Source organism: Lethenteron reissneri, chromosome 49 (assembly GCF_015708825.2).
Source record: "Lethenteron reissneri isolate LAM-NWPU_2019-01 chromosome 49, ASM1570882v1, whole genome shotgun sequence".
Classification (NCBI taxonomy): Eukaryota; Metazoa; Chordata; class Hyperoartia; order Petromyzontiformes; family Petromyzontidae; genus Lethenteron; species Lethenteron reissneri.
In genome coordinates this window covers 1,755,513-1,781,741 of record NC_083827.1, presented here as the reverse complement: position 1 = coordinate 1,781,741, position 26,229 = coordinate 1,755,513, and the positions used below count along the sequence as shown (strand labels likewise).

The following is a 26,229-nucleotide window of genomic DNA, read 5'->3' as shown; positions in this document are numbered from 1 at the left end:
TGTTACAACTTATTTGCAGGTCTTTTCCCAATCAATATGTTTGGCCCTTGCAAAGTCACACAAGTCCCTATTGTAGCATGCTAATATAGAAAAGTACTTTTGTTCTTTACTTAAGCATTTCGGAGCCCGTTGGAAATGCGTTGTCATTTCTCAATGAGAAACGTGTAAGGGAGTCCTTGGTGTCCACTTTGGCGTTGGCAGCGCCCGCGTGGCTCCCTGCTGTCGTCGCGGCCCACGCGATGCAGTAGTGCGACCGTCGAGAGCGTGGGGTGACACCTGGACCCCTGTCACCACATTTACTTCAATCCCAAGTTCGATTTTCGCATGACTCGCAGTCTGAATATCAGCCGCCCGGATTTTAAAACGAACTGAAGTGTTCAGAGGGATTGTACGTTTGGCCGCTTTCTTGTGTCACATGCCAGATTCAAGTCGCTTTTCTTCTGCCCCCAGCGATGGCTGAACGATGCTGATGTCTGCGAGTGCAAACACTCGTGCCATGCAAATACACACGATTTCTCTCCTCAGCTTGCAAAAGTCTAGAATGTTTCCCAAGTGTTATTTCAGCTGAAGTGTCCATTCGGACACCATGGTAGAGAACGGCCCGCAGTCATATTTATCACAGAGCTACTTCTTAAAATCAATTGGCATCCGTGCCCATGTGACAACTTGATTTGATTGGCTCTTGTCAGGTGATGGAGGGTTGTTGTAGTTCTAACATTGACATGCTAGCTACACACCACAGAGGGACCATGTCGTGAGTTGGTGGGAGTGTATTCTGAGCGGTGGAAAGGGGCCTGGTTTAACCACGGGCGGCCGGATCCCGGATTCGTACCCAGGATATCGGCATTGCCGGCTCAGTTTCACCGCACCGGTTTCACCGTGGGCCCTGTCTCCTTTGTGTGCAGCGCGTGGGCACGGGCAGACGGTAAAACACCGGTGGTGAGTGGTTAGTTTGAGTTCTGGTAGCCTGGGTTTAATTGCAGCTGCCCATTGTTTCCTCTAGGTTGACTTAGCCTGGAATTAATAAGTTGTGTCACAGGAGGTCATATGCAGTGCCGGAGAGATACGGGTGGCTGGGTGTGTGTGTTGTGGTTGTTGGCTGCACGACCACCCCCTTGCATGCAGCTGCTGGCGTTCATAGGAGCTGTACCCGCTCACAGCTCTCCCCCGCAGTCTGTTGTTTGTACAAAAATAGGAATCTCAGTTTCGGTGTTGTGGCACCAATGTACGTTTGTAACGTAACGAACGTTGCGTGTGTATTCTTTCTCATCCCATTTGCATGACGGACTTCATACGTCTCTCCGCGCCACGCGTGCATAGGTTCATCCTTGTGCCTAATTCTGTTCGTCTCTTCATGCCTGTCGCTTTCGCTGCTTGTCGTCGTCGTGATCTGTGATTACCTGTGCCCCTTTGTCAGCCGGTAAACCGACACCTGTCGTGTTTCGTCAACGCACGTCCGTCTCCCCGTGCGGCTCGTCCAGCTTGGTGTCGAGGAGGCAGATTGGTAGAGTCGAGTTGACAACGTGTGCGTTCGTCGACGTTAGTTCGCATGAGGACAGACGTTTCGACTTCCCACCTGTTGGGCCATTTCTTAAAGGGCGCCATTACCAGAACCGCCACTCCGTTGAAAGTGGACGTTAAAGACCCCGTGGCATTTCCCTCAAGAGTAGCGCGCCGAGTGTGCCGCCGTCACGGCCAAGTTTGAGAATCCCTCCGAGGCAGCCGTCAGGTTTCATCGCAGCGCTCCTTCCCTCGCGCCGGCACCACTCCCTCCCCAGCTCTCCCTCGGCACGCAGGCAGGCGAGGCACCTGTGTGACGACTCACCTGTGTGACGACTCACCTGTGTGACAAGTCACCTGTCTAATGAGTTGGGCGCGGGGGAGGCACTGTAGGGCGCAGCACGGCCTCGTTGCGTCACGGCTGTTTGCTCGGAGAGCCCCGTGTCAGCCCCCCCTGCGCGTACAGTGAAGAGGGCAGGGCGCCGCACTATCGACTCACGCCACCCCCCCCCCCTCTCTCCGTGCGCACGCGACGGCGACTCCTCCACTGCTGCGCTCGCCATTCGCGGCCGCCCTCTCCCGCTCGCACTGTCCGGCCATGGGCAAGTAAGTAACGAGGCGCTGGCACGCGCCACGTTTCGGCGCCGGCGCGGGGGGGTAGGAGGAGTGGGTGGGGGGGGGGCAGGCGGTGCCTCCGGTGGCCGCGCTTGGGCTCTCAATGACGCGCACGACACAAACGCAGCCTCCACCGCGGCACCCGAGAGGGCCCGCGCCGCCGAGCCGACCCAAAATCTGGACTCGCGCGCTTTGGGCCGCAGGGTCCGGTGATTTCCTTTCTTCTTTCGTGGGAGCGTGGCCGGGAGTTGGGCTTCCGCGTAGGCAGAGAGCGTGCGGTGCAGGCGGGGGTGGCGGCTGCTGCGCGGCTATGCCGAGGCCGTGGGGGGCCCCCGGGCAGGCACGGCGCAAGTGCGTTGGGCATCTTTGCTCGGTGCGAAGGAATGACTGCAATGCGGTTCTGCCGTTCTCAGACACTAAACGTGGCAGGTCGGCCCAACAATTGGGTTATCGCCGAGATTGAGAAAACCAGTGTGCGGTAATAAAGGCATAAAATGAGTCGTGCTCGAAAGATGTGTTTCCCACGTTAAAATCAGAAAGGGTATTCGTGCAGTTAATCAATGTAGGGCTGTCCATCGCGGGTCGTCCAGGTGGCTGGAGCAGTACTCCTCGGCGTTTCCTGCGAACTCACCTGTCGCCCAGCAGCGCGCAGCGTCTCTGCTCGCTGCTGAGTTGGAGGAGCTTTTTCCCTCTGTCGCTTTCCGTTTTTGTCTTCCCTCTCCGCCGTCGCCGCTCCCACGCCGCCTGCGACACGGCCGTGTTGACGAGGCTGTGTTCCACCAGCGCGTCTGCTCTGCAGTTTTCTCCCCCCCCCCCGTGCACGCGTTGAAGCCGATGCAGAGCTCCGCGTTGGCCCTGAGCCGTGATCGTCCAGCAAAGAGGCTGACGCTCGCGTGCAAAACGCTTTCACAGCGAATGCCGCTGCAATAATGCGCAGACTCTGGTGTTCGTTCAGCGCAACAGTCATGATGGCCGTGTCCCATGTAATAATAATGCGTAGCGCTGGCACAAACCCTGGCCATCCGCGTTACAGCACTTGGCACTTACCCATTTGTCAGTGCAAATCGTGTTCGTATTCATAACATCACGAAAACGAACATCACTAACAACAGTGCCGATATTGACACGAGCAGTAATACGAACTCTCACCTTAATCTCTTGCCAAGCGCTCATGATCAAGCAACCGTAACACTTGGCAACTCTCCACGTGCGACTGGTTCGAGTACAGTAGCTCACACCTGAGTCTCGGCGGCTCTTAACATTCGCCAAACGCTCATCTCGGCACAGACATGAGCCCTAATGATCTAACGTGCAGTAATCTACGCGCTACCAGAAGCCCTGACCTCAGTAAGGAACATGAACACCCTGACCCTACACAGAACACATACGTGTTTATACTGGAGGAATCCGATGAGCTATAAAGCGCTTTTTCACAGATGACCCTGAAATCCAGCAGTTCATGTGAATCCAAATGCGCACACTCAGTATGAACTCACACCTGTATTCTAATCATCATGCCCCGTCCAAACAGTTGCCAGTCATCTCTTCTCATGAGGCTAACCCCAAACCCAATGAAATTTCACTCACTCAACAACATTCACTTATTCACCTGAAACATTCAGCCACTCACCGACTCACACAAACACTCATTCACCCAAACACTTGCCCATTCACCCGTACGCTCTCACCCACGTACTCAAGCACTCGCCCAAACCTGAGTTGCTAACCCAACAAAAAACAACCCAATCTGTAACCTTTAATCAGACCCTTTGTCGACAGGCAGGCAAGGGTGAATCGAGACGGCCCGTTCCAGTACACAACCAGGGCTACAGATACAGGCAGTTAAAGTCTCTCCCTTTTAAAATGAGCGTGAGGTTGTGTCGAAATCCATATTCCTGTTGCTATTGTACATAATTGGTAATGTACATACACAATGTGCATACATTAGGTATGTTGATTAACTGTGAATAACCCAACTAATAAATAGATAACCATTGTAATTTATATTTCAGTTTCAGTTTAATTTATTTGGTTTTTGCCCTGGGAGCCATTCGGCTCTTGATTCGGGTGCAACCGCAACAAACAATACAATTACAAGATACATTTAAAATTTACTGCACACAAATTTAAACATCCCCTATAAAAACAATTCAATCTTCCAAAAAAAACATCATATGTTTATGCTGCGTATAAAAAATGTGCAAAAATCCCAGTTTGATGTTAGATCACAATAACAATCACAATACAATTTAGATTAAAATTGTAAGTATAACTCTAAACTGCAACATACAAATAAGGCTAAACTAAACCTTTTTAGAAATCACTAAAATAATGCTATAAAGACAACGTAACGGTGATCATTAGAAATGACTATGGCTACATTAAGCCCCTCCCCCCCCCCCTGGTCGTCGCACCTGATTGGCTCACAGTGACGACACCGCAACTGCCCCCTCTGCTGAAGACCAAAACAGCAGCAGGATGTCTCTACAACTCTGCCTGTCCGCCTGAGCGGACGGTTGTATGTAATTAGTGGCGAAAACATCACGGCACCCGAATTGCAAATGCTGTGGTGGGTTTACACTCCGACGCGCCGGTGTGCTGAACTAGTAACTAATTACTCTTTGGTTTTTTCGGTAAAGTCACGTAGGTAAAAAATAAAATAAATTAAAACAACTAAATTAAATCACAACGTTTCGGGCGCAACACAAGTGTCCGTCTTCAGGTGGGGACATCAACGTAGCGAAAGCACCACAACCACTTAAGTGTGTCTAAGAGATGGCGACTGTATCATTCCTCGTCACAGCCATCTCTTGGACACACTTAAGCGGTTGTTGTGCTTTCGCTACGTTGTCCCCACCTGAAGAAGGACGCTTGTGTTGCGCCCGAAACGTGGTGATTTCATTTAGTTGTTTTCATTGATTTTATTTTTTACCTACGTGACTTTACCGAAAAAACCAAAGAGTATGAATCCTTGCAGTCACGAAAGCTTCAAATCTAGAATTAGTAACTAATTGGCATATTTTGTTTGGTGAAAAACCTGACTACTGGCTGGTTTAACGACACATGAAATATTTACGCGATATAGCCCCAAAACAAAACCTCTTATGGATTACATTGCTAGCGAAAGCCTACGCGTGAAACTCCACGTTCCTGTGGCAGTAGCCAGTCTACACGTGAGATTACAGCGGTTAACTTCCCACGAATTCATACTCATTTATTAATTCCCGGAAGTATGATGAGCTGAGTTAGTCACCTGTGTGGATGTAAACTCAACGCAACCCCCCAATTGTTTATCGCGCGCATTGTGCACAATCGGGCGTTACCTGGCCGGGTAATGGCATCGCGGTGGTAACTGCAGTCTAACCTTCGCCAAACAGCGTTACTCATGCAAACAGGAGATCAAACACAGCCAGCATAGCAGCCAGCATAGCAGTGATGCCTCCATAATAGAGCCTTTTTGGGTTATATTGCATAAATATAAATGCATCGCGAAACCCGCCACCATCCAACAAATCCAATTCGTAGGGTTTGTCACGTCGACAAAACGTGTCAATTCGTTACTAGTCCAGCACACCGGTGCGCTGGAGAGTAAACGCACCACATGTACAGATCGAGTTCGACGTTTCGCCAGTAATTACAGCTAGCATCATCCTGCCAGCAACCCTCGTTGTACCCATACAGAAGACCAACGCTAACGGAGACATCGCAGCGATACACTCCGCTGCTCCTGACGGCGTTGTCTGACTTGACCCCCGGAATGTGAAATTGTAGTTGTTTCTCTGCATCTGTATCAGCCGTATGAAAGAGGAAGACCAACACTAACCATTAACAGAACCATCCTCTACCTCTCATCATAACAACACACAGACCACACCGACACTATTATTTGTTATCATCATAACAGCACCAACACGAACCATAAACAGCAAAAAAACAAACGGCACTAATTCGACTGTTCCCTGAACGACCCCAACCAGCAGTTCCTCCTAACAGCTTTGACCCCTGACCCTTTTGCCCTCCCACCTCCCCTTTGGGCAGGCCTGCCCTCCCGCCCCCACCTCCTCTGGGCATGCCTGCCCTCCCCCCCCCTCTCTCTGAGCAGCCCTTGCGCCCCTCACACAGCGCACCACTGCGATGCGTCTCCCGGTCTCCCACAGAGCTCTGTGCCACCTGCTGCGGCGCTACCCGCTCCGCTCGCTCATTTTTGCGCAAATGATCCTGCAGAACATTTTATCCGTTCTCTCTCTCTCTCGCTTTGATCAATTCCTTAAACGGAGGGAACGGTGTAATCAGTGATGATCGCTGACGTTAATTTGGAAGCGCGCGTCGTTAACGCTTCCTTGCAATCGGCTCCGGAATGGATCGGCGTTCGCTTCGCAGGCCATCGATTCCACAACGATGGGCGGCGTTAAACTTCATTGGCATTGATTCCACGACATCGAGAGCAATCGCCTCCCGTTCGTATTTACAGGGTGTCCATGAAGGCGTCGTCCATTCTCGAAGACTTGCACAGAGGCACAAGTTCTAGCCACACGGTTCAAATGTTTGCAACGTGTCCCCTTGCGAGTTTCGCTCGACCTGAAACGGTGAGCGATCTTCACCGGCGCCGCGCCACAAGCGTTCGAAACGAGGATCACAGCCGAGCGATGGCGGTGAACGTCGGACCTCAATCTCCGAACGATGCAATCCTCACGCTGCCCGCTGTGCTGTGATCTTATAGCGCTAGCGCGATGATTATGACGATGTGACATTGGATGATCCCTTTCAACAACAAAAAACTAGAGTGTTATTGGTAATGGCCAAACATATTCAACTGGTAATGGTTTGTGGTTCGAACCCGGCAGGCCACCCTGGTTGGGACTAACTATAAAATACCCGTCACTTCCCAGTGAACTTTAAAGATGCCGTAACGTCATTGGCAAGGAGCGTGCTGGCATCGTGGTAAACATTTTAACCAGATTTGAAAATGACCTGCAAATTATTCCATTGGGATTACACACGGCAGCGGTATCACCCCCCCGCCCCCCCGCTACTGACCAAACTTGGCAGTGCCCTCTTGAAAATTAGCCTTGAGACTTGGCGAGGCTATTCTGGGTGAACAAACGTAGTGACAGTCTTGAGAAAGGACGTTTCTGGACACCGTGTGTGCGAGCATCGCCAACCCGGACACGGCCGCAGTGAGCTTGGCGATGCTGAGCGACGTGCAGGTGGGCCTTAGGAGACAGCGGCCGTCATCCTAGAGGTCCAGACGCGCGGGTTTCCAGTCATTCATAAATGCGGCCTCTTGCGGCAACGGCGACCGCTTGACAGATTTCGCTCCTCACTCAACTCTGCTGATCACCTGGCGATGCCTTTTCGGCCGCGTTGCTCTCCCGCTCTGGCCGAGCTGCGGCCCCTGGTTCATAGCGCCGCGACCGTCTCTCTGGCCTTGCCTCTGCCCACTGCCCTGTAGTTTAGGTCACCTTCTGACCCTTGGCGCCTGTGCGCGTGAGCGTGCCGTGAATATCTGTCTCGCAGTGACTGAGGATTTTAAAATGTTTCGCTGCTGAGCGTGAGTGTTTGCTGATGGTGCGTATGCTTCTGGGTTCTCTTTTCTGTGTGCGCGCGCGTGTGTTTGTGTGCGGGCGTCTGTTTGTGTGCGTGAACTGCGTGCGGTGGTGATGGATGGTGATGTGTGGCATGGTGTCTGTGCATTCTTGTGTCTGCTCGTGTGGTTTCCTGCATGGTATTTCGCCCTGCATGGTGTTGTGTCCGGCATGTTGTGGTGTTCTGTGTGCTGTGATGTCCTGTACTGTGTGCTGCTCTGTATCGTGTGGTGTGCTGTATGGTGTGCTGTCCTCAATGGTGTTCTGCATGGTGTGCTGTCCGGCATGGTGTCCTGTGTGGTGGGGTGTCCTGCATGGTATCCTGCATGGTACCCAATATGGTGTGGTGTCCTGTACTGTGTCCTGTACTGTGCGGTGTCCTGCATGGGGTGTTGTTCTGTGCGGTGTCCTGTATGTGTGTGCTGCTCTCCGTGTTTGTTGTTCTTGGTGTGTCTTGCCGCCTGCTACCCGGCGTGGTGCGCTGCATGGCACGGGCGTGCCTGTTGCCGCCGTATCCCACGACGCGGCACCCCGCCTGCCACATCGTGCCGCGCGGTGCTGTGCGCGTGCGGCGTGCGGTGTGTGCTGTGCGCGTGCGGCGTGCGGTGTGAGCGGTGTGAGCGGTGTGTGCGGTGTGTGCGGTGTGTGCGGCGTGCGGTGTGTGCCAAACTGATTGCGCGGTGTGGCCGGGGACGCGCAGCTGCTGTGACAACCTGTGCTGCCTGTGCCGGCGGCACAAGGAGCTCAAGCCGCGTACCGTGTGGCTGGGCCACCCCGAGAAGAGCGAGGAGAAGTACCCGCGCAACGCCATCAAGAACCAGAAGTACAACGTGTTCACCTTCGTGCCGGGGGTACGTGCCGCACGCACGCACGCACATACTCGGTGGCGCCGCTAACAACGCTACCCTTGGTTTTTCACCGCTATTGGCCCAGTATTGAACTTGCCCTGGGGCTGCCCTCATGATTGTGGTATAAATTGACAAAAATAAAGAATCCGCCCCCTATCGATTCACGTACATCATTGAAAAATGCACCGTGCTTGTACAATTTTAGATTGTTCCATCGAATACAACTTTGCGGAGTGCGTTATCAGCGGTGTGCAATGGCCAAATTAAAATGCTTTGCCACCGCTGGCTGTACAAACGCAGCCGCACAACCGAATCCACGCAATGAGTGAGCACGTACGTGCGGACTTTGACGTCAGAGGTACCGCTCGGCTTTTGCAGTGGAAACCAACGCCGGTGCCTCCCGGGACCCACAAGCGCTTGTGTTGCAATCGAAACATCGTGGGTTTTTTGCTCTTGTTTTTATTTTATTTGTAATTTAAATTGTATTTAATTTTTATTTTATTTTCTATGTACTGGGTGAATAAGGGTAACTTTCGATGCTATCGAAGCGAATTACGCCTTTAACGTGTATTTCCCTTACCCGGTTAATCACCACATCACTTAACGACCGGTTTCGCGGAACCAATTACCGTCGTTAAGAGGGGTTCTACTGTACGTTCAAGTTCTCTCGCACCGTATGTAGCCAACCGTGCTAATCGGAGGTGTGGGGGACGGACAACAAACTAAACGCACAAAGCCGCCCTCGCCTGTGGGAGGGGCCGCCTGTCGCAGAGGGCCCTTGGCCCACTAACGAGCGCAGGGTCTCGCGCTCTCACAACAGCTCGGCTGTGGTGGCCCACACGGCAGCTCTCTCTCGTGGGCCGCGTGCTGCAGCCTTCTCACGTCCTTTGGGTGAGAGCCCCATGAGATACGTTGTCTCCAGTAATAGCGCGATGACCAGAATCACGTTCTAATGTTTTACACCTCCGACGAGCACGATTGGCTTCGCATGGTGCGAACGAAGTTGAACATACATACTTTAGCTGCTTGAAATGCATCCCACTTTGAATTTAATTGCAACTTTGAGCGTGGTACGGAACGACCCGCGCTCTGTGGCTGATTTCACAGGACGTGTAGCGACAGTAAAATAATACACCTTATAAATGACAGCAGGTTGCGGGGATTTTAACGGGTGCCTCTGCCGCGTTAAATAGGCCGCAGACATTTTGCTCGCGCGCGCCGTCCTCCATTCAAGACGGCGCTCGCAACGGGCACGCGGGGCAGAGACCTGTCCCGTCATCCCATTCAGCTCGTTCCGTCTAAGCACACGCATGCACGCACGCACACACACACACACACGCGCGCGAGAGAGAGATATATTTCGTACCGCGCGCACACCCTCGCCCGCGTCCCCACGGGGGCATTTCGCCCGTTATTGATAAAAAGTAAAGAAATGAAATGATCGCCGGTCACACTGCTCCCGACCGCGGGAACGCTGAGCGCCCCCCGGATGCCTCGTTCGCTGAGATCGCATCCCAGCCGTTTTAGCAGCCCAGCTCCTCCACGCCCCCCCCCCCCCCTCCGTTTACGATTGCCGGCTGACAGACCGTTCTCTTGATGTGCAGCTCAATGACGGAGGAATCGTCCCCAGACCCCGCCGCGCTCGCTTCGGCTGCGTTCTCGCCCGCTCCGCCGGATTTTGATGCACGGCGTTAATATTTGCGTGCCCGCGTCGGCGTTGTCGTGCAGGTGTTGTACCAGCAGTTCAAGTTCTTCCTCAACTTGTACTTCCTCGTGGTGGCATGCTCGCAATTCGTGCCCGAGCTGAAGATCGGGTACCTCTACACCTACTGGGCACCGCTGGTACGTGGTGGCCGAGCGAACGTCGTGAGCGTGGCCGGTTGGGGCGGTGGCGACGACCAGAGTTCGATTCGCCACCCATGGCCAACATTGGTGACATAAATCTGAACGTGGTCCTGCCTGGACTTTCTCTAGGTCGACTCGGCCTTAAATTAATACCTGCTGCATTGTGTATGGGCGCACCGCCTTCGTAGGTGCTCGGTGACAGCACTTGCCCCAACAGCCTGTATAGCTATATGGGGATCTTAGTCTTTGTGCCCATCCATGCATTATGAATGGGCACAAAGGCACCGACACACCTGAACATTTTGATTCTCTAGCTCACGATGCACTCCTCTAATTGTGTGCGCAATAATATCTTGCATCAAACCTTTTTTTTCCCATTCCATTTTATTTCCATTCATTATGCCGCTTGCGAACGCTCTACGTTAGCCCTGCGGCCACCGGAGACGCTACCTTTCACTGCGTTGGTGAAACGCCACGTCGCTGAATAGAATCGCGACCCCGGGTGGGGAGAATTGACGATGCTCCGGGAGCCCGCGAGAGCGCGCGCTGTCGCGCGTCAATGATCGCCGACCTGCCCATCCGGACATCTGTGATGAAGAACCTCGTGGCTCGTCGGGTTCCTCTCGTCTCAATGAGGATGCCGATGATTCTGAGTGCAAATTCGAGGTGCGGCTGTTGATGTTCAAAAGCAGCGGCACGTGCGCCTCCCAGAGACAGCGGATATGGGGAGAGGTGTGGGTGTGTGTGTAGACATTTAAGCTGAGGTGTAAATGAAGACACGGAATGTGTAGGAGACGGTCTTCAGCAGAAGATAAGTGGAAGGTCTTGAGCCTGGATTTGATTAGGGGCAGATAGTCGGCAGCACGGAGAGCTGGGGGGGGGGGGGGAGTTCCAGACCCTGTTTGGCACCGTCAGAGAAGGAGTGGAGGTTGTTGGCGGAGGGTTTCAAGAGACGCGTTTGATTTCTGTAGCGAAGAGCAAGCTATGGGCAACACGGTGAGATAAGATGCGAGATGTCGGCAGGGGCAAGTCTGTGGAGTGTCTCTTGAGATGTTGCGCGTGATCGTGTCGTTGCCGTGGGATTCGGTTGGGAGCTCGCAGAGGTAACGGAAGGTGGCGGTGGTGTGACCTCGGGTCATGGGTGTGGATCTGCGCTCTTGTGGCACCCTGGATCACCGGGAGTTTTGAGAGGGAGGGACTTGGGTAGGGCGTAGAGCAGGCAGTGGCAGTAGAAGAGTTGGATGATGAAGGCATGGGTGAGCGTCTTCATAACTTCAGTGACGGGAACTGCCCCCTTCTCGTTTGTGGAGGGGGAAATCGACTTAATTGTCACACGTCATAGAATGTCTAACTCCGTGTGCGTGGGCGAGTCTCAGTTCACACAAAGACAAAGATCCCCCATATAGCCTTAAGAGACTGTTGGGGCAAGTGCTGTTAGCAAGCACTTATGAAAGCCGGCACTGCACACAGGGGGGATAGTGGCCAACACCACGCCCGGCCGCCTTTGTCTTCCTAGTGGCAATGTTTTTACACAAAGCACTAGGAACTCCATTGAGGCTGAGTCGACCTACACGTGTGTGCGAGTGTGACGAGCCCATAGCCCGCGCCATCCATCACTTCGATAACTCTGCGCTTCCACCGCCACCGCCACCACCCCCGCCACCACCGCCGCGTTCAGTTCGGGGAGAGGGGAAGGGGCCTTTCCTCGGCCATTAATCGTCCTCATACAAAAGCCACCGTGACTGTTTAGGCTGATGATCGCCCGCTTTGTTGTTTAATTAGTCTTGGAGTAAAATTGCCCGCGATCACTCACGCTCCTCGTGGGGCAGCTCGGAGAGCGCCGCCGACAGATTGCCCTTCGGGGGACGGTGAGATTTATCCGCGCGCCCGTCGCCGCTCTGATCGATACCCGCGCGGCCCCCACTCCCCCCACTCCCTGCACCGCGCAGGGCTTCGTGCTGGCCGTCACCATGTTCCGCGAGGCCCTGGACGAGCTGCGCAGGTTCCAGAGAGACAAGGAGATGAACTCGCAGCTCTACAGCAAGCTCACCGTACGAGGTGGGCCTCCGCGCCACGCACGCGCCAAGCACGGGCGTGATGTGTGCACGTTCACTCTCAACATTTCATGGTGGATCGAGGGGAAGGTTTTGTTGCCGTGGTTGATAAGCCACACTGCACGTTTGACTTCATGATGACGTAAATCACGCGCGATATGTGCACGCGTTTAAAGTAGTGCTGCACGAATATTCGATGCAAAGTTTGCTCTGGACACCGGGATTTACGCTGATGTTGGTTTGCTGTAATTTTTTTATGATTCCGTTTGTTCACTCGGTGAAGTCTCACCGAGTCTCAAGACCCATTTCCAGGAGGGTCCCATCAAGTTTTTTCAGGAGGGGGTGATGTTGCTGCTGCTGTGTAATCTCAATTGAGTAATTTGTAGGTCATTTTAAGCATTGGGGTGTTTTGCCCAATTGCAGAGACATTCTATGATCTTCTCAGCAATGGCAGGAAACTGCAGAACCCAGAGGACACCCATGCAGGACAGGGGGGAGAGCATACAAACGCCACACAGATGGTCACCCGAGTCGGGAATGGAACCTCTGCCCTTCTCGCTGCAAGGCACGCATGTAATCACTGCCCACCCTGTAGTCGGTGACACTGGGACACATTTCCTCCGCGTTTGCATTTTCGATACTGTGCCGCTGTGAGGACGCGGCTATGCCACTTTCATCGTCTTCATCGTCATCGCAGTACGGTCGTGAAATGTCAACCTTTTTAAACGGCCCCCTGCATTACTAGTAAAGTCGCATTGCGTTGTGTTTTTTGTTAAAGACTGCGGCAAGTTTCTGGGACTCCAAGGTTGTGATGGGGACGATCGCCCCCCCCATCCCCTCACCCCCCCCCCCCCCGCCCGCCTTGGATCCACCGCAGGCCACCGGTGATCACCGTCACCAAAACTGGTCCCCGAGCTCGTGGAAACGAGACCCTGCGAATCGTCGCCCGTCGGGCCGCGCCGCATTGTCGCCGCCTCGCCCGGGACAAAGCCCCCCGAGTGGAGGAACGTTAGACCTGCCGCAGACGTCTCTTGGCCCTAGACACGGCGTGGCCGCGGGGATATCACGATACCGGACCATCCTTCCATTACCCCCCCCCCCCCCACCCCGCCCTCTGTGCAGGGGTAACCACCACATCGCATCCGATAGCCACGCGATTTCATTAAAGTCTCATGATGTCGCGGCTGGCTGGTGAAAATTTAATTGTCGGGCTTTGCATATGAAAGGCGCGTGTCCCTATGTCACTGTGACTAATGGCATTAGGTGCAGGCCGTTATTTATTTATTTAAAATGAAACCCCTGCTCCCGGCACGGCCGCGCTCTGCCCCGCGCCCGTGACGTCGCGAGATTGGGGGCGTGACGCGTCTTCTGCCGTCCTGGGTCTTTGATGCCAATTAACGGCGGGCGGCAGGGCGGCGCAGCGGCAGCGCTCGTGTCTCGCAGCAACAAAGCTTCCTGGGTTCGATTCCCCGATGCGGGCTCCTTGCATAGAATCTGTGCGTTCTCTCTCCCCCTGTTCTGCGTCCGTTTACACCCGGTTCTCGGTTTTCCTCGCATAGCTAATGAAAAAAACAACACGGTATTGGCCAAAACATCCTAATGCTGAAACAATCACCAGCAAATTACTCAATCGGGATAACACACACAGCAGCAGCAGCAACATCTTGTCTTATTATTTTAATTCAGAGAGCGCCTAGCTCAAAGTGCTGAACAAAGAATTAAATATTTGTAGACTAGAAGAGTGTGGTGAGATGAGATGTTGAGAAGGATGGTAGCGCATGATGAATATGACCATGCGTGGAATAAACGATGATGATGATGAGTGAGTGAGTGTGATGAATGGGTAGGGGAAGTTGGGACGAGGGACGGAGTCAGTGAATGGGATGGGAGGGGAAAGGGGAGTTTGGGTGAGCGGGGGATAATCAGTCAGGGCTTTAAGGGAAGAATGAACAATATACAACGGGTCCCCTACTGCGAAAACTTGGCAAGGACCCTCCTGATGGAGTCTTGAGCCTCGGCGAGGCTTTCCAGGGTAACCGAGCGGAATCTTCTTCTTGTCGTACGGCCGCTGATTGTTGATGCAGAGCAGCGACTACAATTTCAAATTCAGGTGGTCAAGTCCAGACAACTGCACCAGGAGCTGCGGATTGTTAATCGCCGTATTTGTGAATCGGGCATTGCGTCGTTATACATTGTTACGGTCTGTTATGACAAAAGCGCAAGCCTGTTACAGCACGTTGCATAGCTTACTCGACCAGGTGACATCCACAATAGAGTTGTTTTTGGGTTAGATCGCATAAATATATAAATGTGTCGTTAAACACGCCACCACCCGACACAGCCAACTAGTAAGGGATTGTCACGTAAACAGAGCGTGCCAATTCGTTACTAGTACAGCACTAACCGGTGTGCTGGAGAGCAAAGCCACAACATTTCGCAGAACGCAAACCCAACGCGACTAAACCATTTTAGAGAAGAGGTGGGGCCTGCTCCACACTCATGGAGAGTTTAGAATTTCCATTTGTGCATCAAGTATCCGCATCCACTGCCATGGTTTGTGCAGTGGATGCGGCTTGGGGTGGACGGCGAGCTTCGTGGAAGATCAAACCCCGGGATTCGAGCGAGCGTAATGGTGACGTACGAATGAGGGAAGTGAAAGTGGCGACGTTGCCGCCGTCGCGTTTCACCGGCGGCCTTGCGTCGCCGTGGGATTTTAATCTCCGCCGAGTGTGCCGCCCCACCCCCACCACCACCACTACCGTGCCCACCAGGAGGTGCGGCGTCACCAGTCCCGTGGCCACCGCGGGCAGAGCGTGTAGCACCGCGGTGAGATACAGGTGCTAATATAATAATGGACCTCCGTTCTGTGGAAAGGGTTTATGGAATCACCGAATCTTGCAAAATTTTCATTATTTGTTATAAATTTTTACAAAGTCTAATTAACAAGAAAATCCTCTGATGGCTCAGTTAAAATTATTATTTCTTTGGACCATAAAAACTGATTCATAGCATATCTTCATATTCATTTATAAGGAAATTGATGACATTTTATTTAAATTGAAAGTCTAAAGCAGCTGACGTGCACTTAAGGTTTGGATTCTCACAGAGGAGGGTGAATGGCTCCGATAGCTCGTGCTGGTGTCACCCAGGGGCACGAATCAGGCCCTGGCTCAGAGTCCCTGGCTCCCTGGCTCAGAGTCCCTGGCTCCCAGGTCCCCAGGCTCCCAGGCTTTTCAGTACCCAAGCTCCCTCAGCTCCCAGCTTTCCAGGTTCCCAGGTTCCCAGGTACCTTGGTTCCCCAGCCCCTAGGCTCCCAGCCCAAACGGTGGACCAGGCCCTCGTGTATCACCACTAATTACACTGAACCCGTGGTCCACACATTGGACATTTGCTCGATTCAACTCTTATTTTAGCTTACAATCTCAGCATTAAAGCACTCTAGATGTAATCGGGAAGAGGAGGAGGTCAAGATGGGTGGGACACGGGTGCGGAGTGGAGGCGGAGGGCAGGTGACCGAGACTGGTATTGGAGAGGACTCGGAGGGCAGAGACCTCAAGTCAGATGGTGGGAAACTCAAAGGGCGGACTTCAAGAGGTCAAATACCGAGTGTCCAACAACTGGCAGGATCTGGCAGAAGGAAGGAAGCGATGTTTATGTGTGCTGGAATTACTGGCAACGGACCTGATGGCCTCATCAACTTTTGACCGATGCGGCAGAACGACACAGCTCGGCATCGTTGTTGTGGTCGTGGAAAGAGGTCCATTGAATCATCATTGTCATCGTCATCCTTTCATTAGTAAATATTTACTCATGCAGCCTTGTCTCAAAGCACACTCAGTTTGTACAGCAGCAGTACTAATCTTAATCAAGGGAAACACATCAGCCAAGAAGCCAATTAATTAAACCACTTTGCATTTAAAATTAATAAGAATGCCGAGCTACCAACAGATTTGTTATTAAAAGAATATGACCTCTATCTTAGATAAACCAACATCACTTTTTAATTAGCTGCATTTTACACGTGCGTCATAAACAGCCTAACAATCACGCCATTTTAAGCCGCTCTTTACATCAGACTCGCGGTGCGTGGACGGTCGCTTTTCACTGATTGCGCTCGTCTGTGTGCATCTATGTGACGTAGCCGTGTGTTCGGAGCCTACGGAAAGGTTCCATCTTCTTGGTTCTTTCGGTACCAAGAATATGAATCCCTGCAGTCACGAAAGCTTTAAATCGAAATTTTACGGAAAGGTTGTTGGGGATTGTGGTTGTTTACGTAGAAGATGCACAGACGATGTCATTTCCTCTCCTCGAGTTTTCGTTCATGCGAGAGGCCACGTGCTGTCTAGCCGGAACCCTGTAAAGCACGGGGCCCACACGTGTCACAATCAGAATGTTTGTTTTGGACTTGAGGTATCCGATGAGCTGTGAAGCTCTTTTTTTCACAGATGTCCAGTCGGTCCAGTCGTGTCATTTCTCACCGGGCCAGGATCGCGGATGTGTTTCGTCATCCACTTCACACGCACAGCCTCTTTTATCAATCCATTGCTGGATGAGGGGTCTCCCCGTGATGTGCAGGTCGCGGGTGGTTAATTGACTGTGCTTCATCACGCTGTTCAGTGCGGGAATGGTGAAAGCAGGGAGCGTAGAAGTACAGTCGAGCAATGGTTGTTGTCGCACTGCCCTCTGCTGCCCACCACGTTCGTGCCTGCATCCTCCGAGAGCCTGCTTGCGTGTGGTGATCTCCCAAAGTCAGCAGTGACAGCCACTGACCTGGAGCTAAGCTCAGAAACGCACAGGGGCTCTACTGCGGTCGTCAGTGATCGCCGCGTGTGCGTGTGCGTGTGTGTGTGTGCGTGTGCGTGCGTGTGTGTGTGCGTGTGTGTGCGTGCGTGTGTGTGCGTGTGCGTGTGTGTGTGAGCGTGTGTGTGTGCGTATGTGTGTGTGCGTGTGTGTGTGTGCGTGTGTGTGTGTGTGCGGAAAGATGGGAAACTTACGATAAGCTCATCGCCCAGGGCCGTCGTTATAATCCTCACCTCGTAATCGGAAGGTCACAAGCTCCAAATCTTTGTTTGGCAATCAATGGAGCCCATCGTCTCGTTCAGGTCAATGCAATAAGTACCACTTTTGTGGAAGTCACCAGTAGTCATCTCGTAGGGAGATGCCCCCCGAGCGGGGTGCGTGTTCTGATTGCGCTGTGCGTGCCCGGCAGGTGTGGCGAAGGTGAAGAGCTCAGACATTCAAGTGGGCGACCTCATCATCGTTGAGAAGGTGAGTGCCGTGCACACCTCTTCGCTCCCTGGTGCGAGTGAGCGGGCGTGTGGGTGGGTGGGCGAGCGGGCGAGTAGGCGAGCGACCGAGCGGGCGGGCGGGCAGGCGGGTGGGCGAGTTCTCGCTGTGGAGAGACGGCGGTGGTGACGGCGCCAGCCACCGCCACGCGGAGTCCGTGTCGTTAAAACACGCGGCCTCCGTGTGCAAGCACCAAAAATCATTAAAATTAAAATAACTTCAAATGATCCCACTTAGGAGCTTTCAAAATTAATAAAAGGAATTCGGCTATAATTTGCACATCAAAATCCAATGATCTGTCTGCGACAAGAATGACATTTAATTTAGCGCGGTACAAGATTATTATTATTTATATTTTTTCATGCGCAGGAATTATCAGGCGCATGGATTATTGCCGCTTGCTTTAGGGGTTTCCTAACAGCTATTGACAAATGCCATCACACTCGCCGCAGTTTGTAATAAACGTCCCCGCCGCGCTTATTTGTGATATTTCATGACCGCGACTCCGCTCTCCGAGCACAATTGTACCATCCTGCTTGATTACATTAATGTCTCTAATCGTCCTGACATTTTTTGACGTGAATTGGATTACATTTGTTCGCTTTCATTGCGCGCGGTGAGCTGGCACTCCTGCTAACCAATTTGTGCAGCGCTAACTTTGTGGCTGACGCATTTTTTAAAAGTGATTTTCTTTCATTGAAGTTCACACACAACAAAGTGTGCTTCCCAAGTACTTTCCACACCGTGGTTTTCTAAATACTTTTACAAATGCCGCTGCAGTTGCGCTATATTTTACGCTCTACAGCTGCAGACATGAAGCACGGTTAAGATTATCTCTATCGTCATCATCATCGTCGTCGTCACGATCTGGCAAAGTTTCACGTGGGAGTTCGGCAGTAGTGGGTGTTCAGTCGCGGATGCCGCTTGTTTGCAGAGGTTCGTGGTCCGAACCTGGCAGGCCTCCCTGGTTGATACTGCGGGTGTGTTAACCGTTAAATCCTACGCGCCGTCTGCTTCACAGTTTACTTTAGAGATCCCACGATGTAATTCACAATGACGAGGCCATTGTGTGCCCGCGGCACGGTCCAAATTAGAAAATTTTACCAAAATGTCTCAATTGGGGTTACGCACAGCAACATCGCCCCCTGCCGTGAAGCGGCTGCGTGGCGCCTTCGTGTGACGGTCACATTGCGCCACAAGACTGGCGCGGATATCAAATGAGCTAAATTATTCAGATGTGGTCCCAACATGGAAATGTGGAATTTCCACTACCAGCTCAGGCACAGCACACACGGGGTCGATGATTCACGCGTTCACCCACCGAGATGTCGCAGCCCGCTGGCGCTGAGGCCGCTGTGCTCGGCACGCCCGATTGGGTTCCGCTGTGCGCATCGTCCCGGCAGCGACGAGCACAAGGCCTCACGTTGTTCCGTGGTTTTGCCTTTCCCGTTTAGAATCAGCGTGTTCCGGCAGACATGATCTTCTTGAGGACTTCAGAGAAATCGGGTAAGCGATGTTTGTTACCGTTAAACATTTTAGCACCCCATCTTTCTTTGTTGGCCACGTCTCGAAATGCAAACTACCAATCCATGTATAAACTGGTTAAACGTAAGGTTGATGGTGCCGATTCACCACAGGGTGAATCTCCAAACATATTGGGCAGAGAAAGTTTTGTGAAAAGTTGTGGAATCCCTGCGCGCAATTCATTGCACTGACGAACAATCGTTCAATTATATCTTAAACTCGCTGTTTCACTCTTTCGGCTGTACTGTCAGAGATTGAACAGCGATTGATTGAGCCAATCGATCGCTGCGTCTGAGAGCTGGCGGTGGGTTCACCGATCGGGTATTTGTTGGGCGCTTCTTGTTTGAAGCCCGCTCGTTGCTCGACGCCGAATTGCGTCTCCGTCTCGCTCGCTCTCCGTCGTTCTAAGACCGACCTGCGCACGCGCCGCTTCCTCGACCCTCGTGAGTGAACATCGTTCCCGCCGTCGCTCACGCTCGTTACGTAACTCGCGACACGCCGCCGGTTCATCTGCGGAGAGGAAAGGGCGGCGCCTGCCACTGCTATCGGTGGCCCGGCCGGGCCCGGCGGGAGCGTGTAGGTTCCTCCGCCGGTGGGCCCGTGGGCACCCTAGGGGCACGGCCGTCACGCCGTAATTCCAGCCGGTGGCGGCGGCATGGCCTGACCCCGCGCCCGGCGCGGGGCTCGGTGTTGGCGCGTAGACCCCAGCCATGCGCGGTGTCCCGGCTCTACGTCCCATCACTTATTCACTCGTTTCCACGCTCGTTTAGGGCAAGCGGGGGTCCACAGCCGACGCTTGCGAGCGTTTAGATTATTGGCGTGGCCAGTTCTCGGCGTTTACTCTACATTCGTCTGATAATGACAAAACTGTTTCCGATCAGTGCGTTCATTGTAGCATGGCTCGTTACGGTGCAAAAGAAACTCAACATTCATACATTAGTTGTGTAACTCCCGACGTCGCTTTGCCGATGACCGCGCCTCACCAGGTTCCGTAATGACCGTGGTTGTTTAATTCTCCCACTTAGAGTTCATTCTGGTCTCATGTACATAACAACAGCAGCCGTTCACCGCTACGTGGCGGTGATGTCACTACGGTGCTTGTGCCATGCTAGGTGTACTTTGATAACAACAAAGACCCCCCCTATAGCTGAAATCTATTGTAGGTGCAAGTGCTTTTAGCGAGCACCTATGAAGGCCAGCATGGCACACAAGGGGGGTGGGTGGCCAGCACCATGCCTAACCGCCTTTGTCTCCCCAGTGGCGGTGTTTACACAATGCACGAAGTACTCATTTGAGGCTGAGTCGACCTAGGTGAGGCACACGACGGGTTCAGATAATTGTCGCTGGTGGTGGCCATGAGCAGGAATCAAACTCGTGTCTCCAGGCTCCAAGTGCAGTGCGCTAACCTCTACACTACCGCTCCCCACACTACCGCACTTTGACACAAAGACGTATGTTTGCGTGTGTGTGTCTCTCTCGCGATTGACACATGAGAGATGGACTGCACTGTGTGCGGAATAGGGCAGTGGCGAGTGACGCTTGTCCACGGCTCCCAGCTTCCTGAGCGGCGAGAGCACGAATGACGCGCCAAACACATTCGGATCTCGAGCACTTTACCTTGAGCGAGAGTGCGCCTTGGCGGTTGCCCGTTTCCCATGATGCACTGTGTGGTGTCGGTGTCTCTCAGAGGAGCGATTGTGCTTCCTTGCGCTGTTGTCTCAGTTGAGGTGCTCGCTGTGTAGCAACACACTCCGGAGCGAGCCGTGCAATGTCTTGTGCACTCAACAACAAGCTCCTTGAATTGGTCAAAAAAGTTCATACAGCTGAAATGCAGTAAACCCTTGTTAATTCGACACATATGGGACTCAGGTCTTGCCAAATTACCCAATATTCCGAATTATGTAAAATGGTACTCCCCATTGCCTCCTGCCCCAATAAAAAAAATCTAAATTTTTTTTCCAAACTCTGCACACACCATACGCATTGACACACCTGCATCAATTCTATCCAAAAGTGTGGATTTGGCTCGCAGACTAAGGCATTTCTACTTCAGTCCCTTTCTATTACTTGTTGATGTAGGTGTAGACGACATTTCTGAGAGGGTTGGCTTCCACAGAGTGCATCAACAAGGTGAAGTCCAAAGCGACGGGTCTGCACGAACGCTCACCACTCTCGCCACGCTCACCACGCTCATCACTCTTGCCACGCTCACCACACTCTCCACGCTCACCACGCTCGCCGCCACCAGACTGAGTCGTTGTTTTGGTCGTGGTGCGTGGCGTCGCTCCACGTGCATGCCGAAATTGTACCATTTGGTGCGGCAATTCGGCTCATGGCGAATTACTAATATAGTCTGTATACCGAAAGCGTAGCCGTGCCGAATTATTCACAATTACGAATGATCAAATACCGAAATAACCAGGTTTTACTGTATAGCATCCATTTTTGTAATTGCACCCGGTTATGCGCTCAATGAGATGAGGAGGTCTGGTGCTGCAGCCAGCACCGTGGCCGGCTGCCTTTGTCTTCCCGCTGCAACCAGTCACCTGGACGTGATGCACAGTCACCCCATCCTTGTTCTGAAAGCAAAATGTAGCGCCGGGTATTCCGCACGGAGCGTTCACACTGCACACCTTGAGGCCGAGTAGTCGGACAGGAGAGGCGAAGTTGCAAGCAGCAGGGCTTCATCGTTTCACGCGAGTCCAGTGTAAGAATAAGCGTTAATGCCTGACAAAACGTTAAGGTGCACGCCACCTCTATTTAGAGCCAAAAGGTGTTTCCCTCCTGCGCACAGTGTCATGAACTATTGTGCGCCACGCACGGCTGCAGCACAGTGAATGGCAAGCCGCCCCGCGCAGCAAGCAGCCGTGCACGGGAGCAGTGGAGGGCTCGTTACGCAAAACCAGGCCACGTGGAGCGGTGCGAGAAATCGAATCGCATGGCCGCAGGCAGCAAAGCGGGAGACCGCGTGCTTCCTGCCCAGAAGCGAATCTGGGAGTCGTGAAGCAAGGAGAGGGTGCCGGGGGAAGCTATGGAAGCAAGAGGGCGGCTGGGAAACGCTTCGGCCAGCTCGCGCCGAGTCGGCGAGGGACGGAGGCAGAGTGGAGAAGGAGCGCGTGGCGAGCGCCGGTGCTGGCAGGCTGCGCGTGCCCACGTGGGCGTGCGCTGTGCCGCTAATCGCTTGTTCCTGCTCCGCTAATAAACTCAACGCTCCTCGAGCGCGGCGACTGAGTGAAACGCGGCGCGGCCCCCGCGCTGTGCAATCGGATAGCGGTGCACTTTACAATTTAATAACTCAGATACACTTTCACGGTATTAATCTTATGTAATGGCTACTCTGATGAAAAATTAATGCCGGTGTGAAATGTAGAAGTTTGACTTTTTTCTGCCGTTTGCTGGCATCCAGACACTCGGATATTGATTTGTTTTCAAGTGAACAATATCGTACACGAAGGGCCTTTAATTATGGAATTACACTGGGACGTGCGGCCTCCGTTCGTTCGGCGGCTGGGCCCCACAGCCTTGTTAATGCAAATTTAATTAAGCAGAAAGCCTCTTTATTCTTTCTGGCAAAATCCTAATCTACTTACCAGAGTCGCGTCTTTCGCTGTTAACGTGCGGCCGCCGGCGAACGTTACTTTACTTGGGGGGCAGTCTGCCGGGGGGTGGGGGGGGGTTTGCAGAAGAAGAGCAGACGATTCCTGAAGTCTGGGCGGCTGGGAGTGCCGGCACTCGCGTGCCAGTGAGGTTCACCAGCTCACTCGGCAGTGGGGTTCACCAGCTCACACGGCAGTGAGGTTCACCAGCTCACACGGCAGTGGGGTTCACCAGCTCACTCGGTAGTGAGGTTCACCAGCTCACACGGCAGTGGAGTTCACCAGCTCACGTGCCAGTGAGGTTCACCAGCTCACATGCCAGTGAGGTTCACCAGCTCACACGGCAGTGGGGTTCACCAGCTCACACGGCAGTGAGGTTCACCAGCTCACACGGCAGTGGGGTTCACCAGCTCACTCGGTAGTGAGGTTCACCAGCTCACACGGCAGTGGAGTTCACCAGCTCACGTGCCAGTGAGGTTCACCAGCTCACATGCCAGTGAGGTTCACCAGCTCACACGGCAGTGGGGTTCACCAGCTCACACGGCAGTGGGGTTCACCAGCTCACACGGCAGTGGGGTTCACCAGCTCACACGGCAGTGGGGTTCACCAGCTCGCGTGGCAGTGGGGTTCACCAGCTCACACGGCAGTGAGGTTCACCAGCTCACGCGGCAGTGGGGTTCACCAGCTCACACGGCAGTGAGGTTCACCAGCTCACGCGGTAGTGAGGTTCACCAGCTCACGCGGTAGTGAGGTTCACCAGCTCACACGGTAGTGAGGTTCACCAGCTCACACGGTAGTGAGGTTCACCAGCTCACACGGCAGTGAGGTTCACCAGCTCACACGGCAGTGAGGTTCACCAGCTCACACAGCAGTGAGGTTCACCAGCTCACACGGCAGTGAGGTTCACCAGCTCACACGGTAGTGAGGTTCACCAGCTCACACGGCAGTGAGGTTCACCAGCTCACACGGCAGTGAGGTTCACCAGCTCACACAGCAGTGAGGTTCACCAGCTCACACGGTAGTGAGGTTCACCAGCTCACGCGGTAGTGAGGTTCACCAGCTCACACGGTAGTGAGGTTCACCAGCTCACATGGTAGTGAGGTTCACCAGCTCACACGGCAGTGAGGTTCACCAGCTCACACGGCAGTGAGGTTCACCAGCTCACACAGCAGTGAGGTTCACCAGCTCACACGGCAGTGAGGTTCACCAGCTCACACGGTAGTGAGGTTCACCAGCTCACACAGCAGTGAGGTTCACCAGCTCACTCGACAGTGGGGTTCACCAGCTCACATGCAGTGAGGTTCACCAGCTCACATGCAGTGGGGTTCACCAGCTCACACGGCAGTGAGGTTCACCAGCTCACACGGCAGTGGGGTTCACCAGCTCACTCGACAGTGAGGTTCACCAGCTCACACGGCAGTGAGGTTCACCAGCTCACTCGACAGTGGGGTTCACCAGCTCACTCGACAGTGAGGTTCACCAGCTCACATGCAGTGAGGTTCACCAGCTCACACGGCAGTGGGGTTCACCAGCTCACACGGCAGTGGGGTTCACCAGCTCACACGGCAGTGAGGTTCACCAGCTCACATGCAGTGAGGTTCACCAGCTCACATGCAGTGGGGTTCACCAGCTCACACGGCAGTGGGGTTCACCAGCTCACATGCAGTGAGGTTCACCAGCTCACACGGCAGTGGGGTTCACCAGCTCACACGGCAGTGAGGTTCACCAGCTCACACGGCAGTGGGGTTCACCAGCTCACTCGACAGTGAGGTTCACCAGCTCACGCGGCAGTGAGGTTCACCAGCTCACACGGCAGTGAGGTTCACCAGCTCACACAGCAGTGAGGTTCACCAGCTCACACAGCAGTGAGGTTCACCAGCTCACGCGGCAGTGAGGTTCACCAGCTCACACGGCAGTGAGGTTCACCAGCTCACACGGCAGTGAGGTTCACCAGCTCACACAGCAGTGAGGTTCACCAGCTCACGCGGCAGTGAGGTTCACCAGCTCACATGCAGTGGGGTTCACCGACGTCACGCTGTTAGGACCCTCCAGCGACGTCCTGGCCACGTGCGTAGGGAGAGTTACCCGAGCGCCCATCTGCTGTCGAGCAGTACACGCTCAAGAGCCTGTGACACCATTCACAGGGGTGGGCCACTGTGTGCCCAGCCTCGGCTCCATCATTGAACAATGCTTTATACGGTATACGTGTAAAATACTGCACTTGTCTTTACATTTTTGCGATCACCCTAATCTGCTTTGCAAAATTAGAAATCGCATCCCTCTGAGAGTCTTCCTGTTCAAATGAGCTGCAGGGCAGTGCCTCATCTCTGTTGGTCGCCTTGAGACATCGATGAAAATTCCATATTATCATGGCAAAGGCTAGTTTTTTTTCTCTATGATTATCACAACAGACTTCCAACAAAGAGGTACGTATCAACCACATGAGGGTGATGGACAGAGTTAGCCCTTGAACTCCTGGGTTCAACCAGCTTCACTCGGGAAAAAAATAAACTTCTTATTGGAATTTGAATCGTAACCGGAGCACTCGTCGTTTGTACTACGAGGCGGTGTTATCACGGCAAGCTGAATTGTGACAAGCGGAATACAATTGCCGGCGGCGCAAGCATTTTTGCGCGATTGTTCATCTCGAGGAGACGTCTACAACCGTGAGCACCGGATTATAACCAACTAACCATGAATTAACGAGCTAACTATTTTACCTGGTAAGGCCCACTGAGCGACCAGGCCACAAATGATAGCCCATTTAAGTGGCTTATTGTGTGGAAATTGATGGCAGCCAAATGCTCTAAATGCCTATTTCTGAATGTGGAGGGAAAAACCGGAGGTCTCGGAGAAATATCCACGCAACCACGGGGAGAGAGACACCGCAAACTACAAATATACAACAGGGGTAGAGGGTCGGGATCCAAGCCACGACCTCCTGTATACCGTGGGTGGTAGTTAACATCTCGCCACCGTGGCACCCAACATCCCCCAGTTCACGGTCGGAGAGTTGAGATTTCAGATCCCAGTCGGGGCTCGACACTCCTGAATCATTGCCAACGACACGGCGACACGAGGCGCAGGGAAGACGGGAAGAGACGTTTGCGAGCGCGCGTCGGTCCGCGTGTGCGTTGCCATGCGCGCGCCGGCCGGCGGCGTCGCGGCAAGAGGCCACCACGCTCGCGCCGGCAGCATCGGGGCCGCGGCCCAGACGCCGCAACGCTCGCACATTTATTATGGCCGACTCACAAAAGGCGCCGCCGCGTCTCTCGCCACTTTTGTGTGTCACTCGAGCGGCCGAAATTACTGTAACGATTGATGAGCCTCGGTGACGTCGCCGCGGCGCGCGCTGTCTCGCGAAACGCGCCCGCGA

General features: G+C 53.4%; 2 protein-coding genes across 5 annotated transcripts in view; both read left to right on the top strand.

Annotated features, from left to right (window-relative positions):
* The window catches only part of PDCD5 (programmed cell death 5), a 483,454-nt gene that overhangs the window by 339,952 nt on the left and 117,273 nt on the right, over window positions 1–26,229 (top strand). The window lies entirely within an intron of this gene.
* Window positions 1–26,229, top strand: part of ATP9B (ATPase phospholipid transporting 9B (putative)) — a 112,661-nt gene that overhangs the window by 19,076 nt on the left and 67,356 nt on the right. For 3 of the 4 annotated variants that reach the window (XM_061572142.1, XM_061572141.1, XM_061572140.1), the window contains 5 exons: window positions 8,401–8,551; window positions 10,277–10,390; window positions 12,343–12,451; window positions 17,657–17,715; window positions 19,188–19,239. In XM_061572142.1, coding sequence (XP_061428126.1) covers window positions 8,401–8,551; window positions 10,277–10,390; window positions 12,343–12,451; window positions 17,657–17,715; window positions 19,188–19,239 — 485 coding nt within the window. Of the gene's footprint in view, window positions 1–1,579; window positions 2,107–8,400; window positions 8,552–10,276; window positions 10,391–12,342; window positions 12,452–17,656; window positions 17,716–19,187; window positions 19,240–26,229 lie in introns of those variants that run through there. The other variant, XM_061572144.1, reaches the window with a different exon arrangement.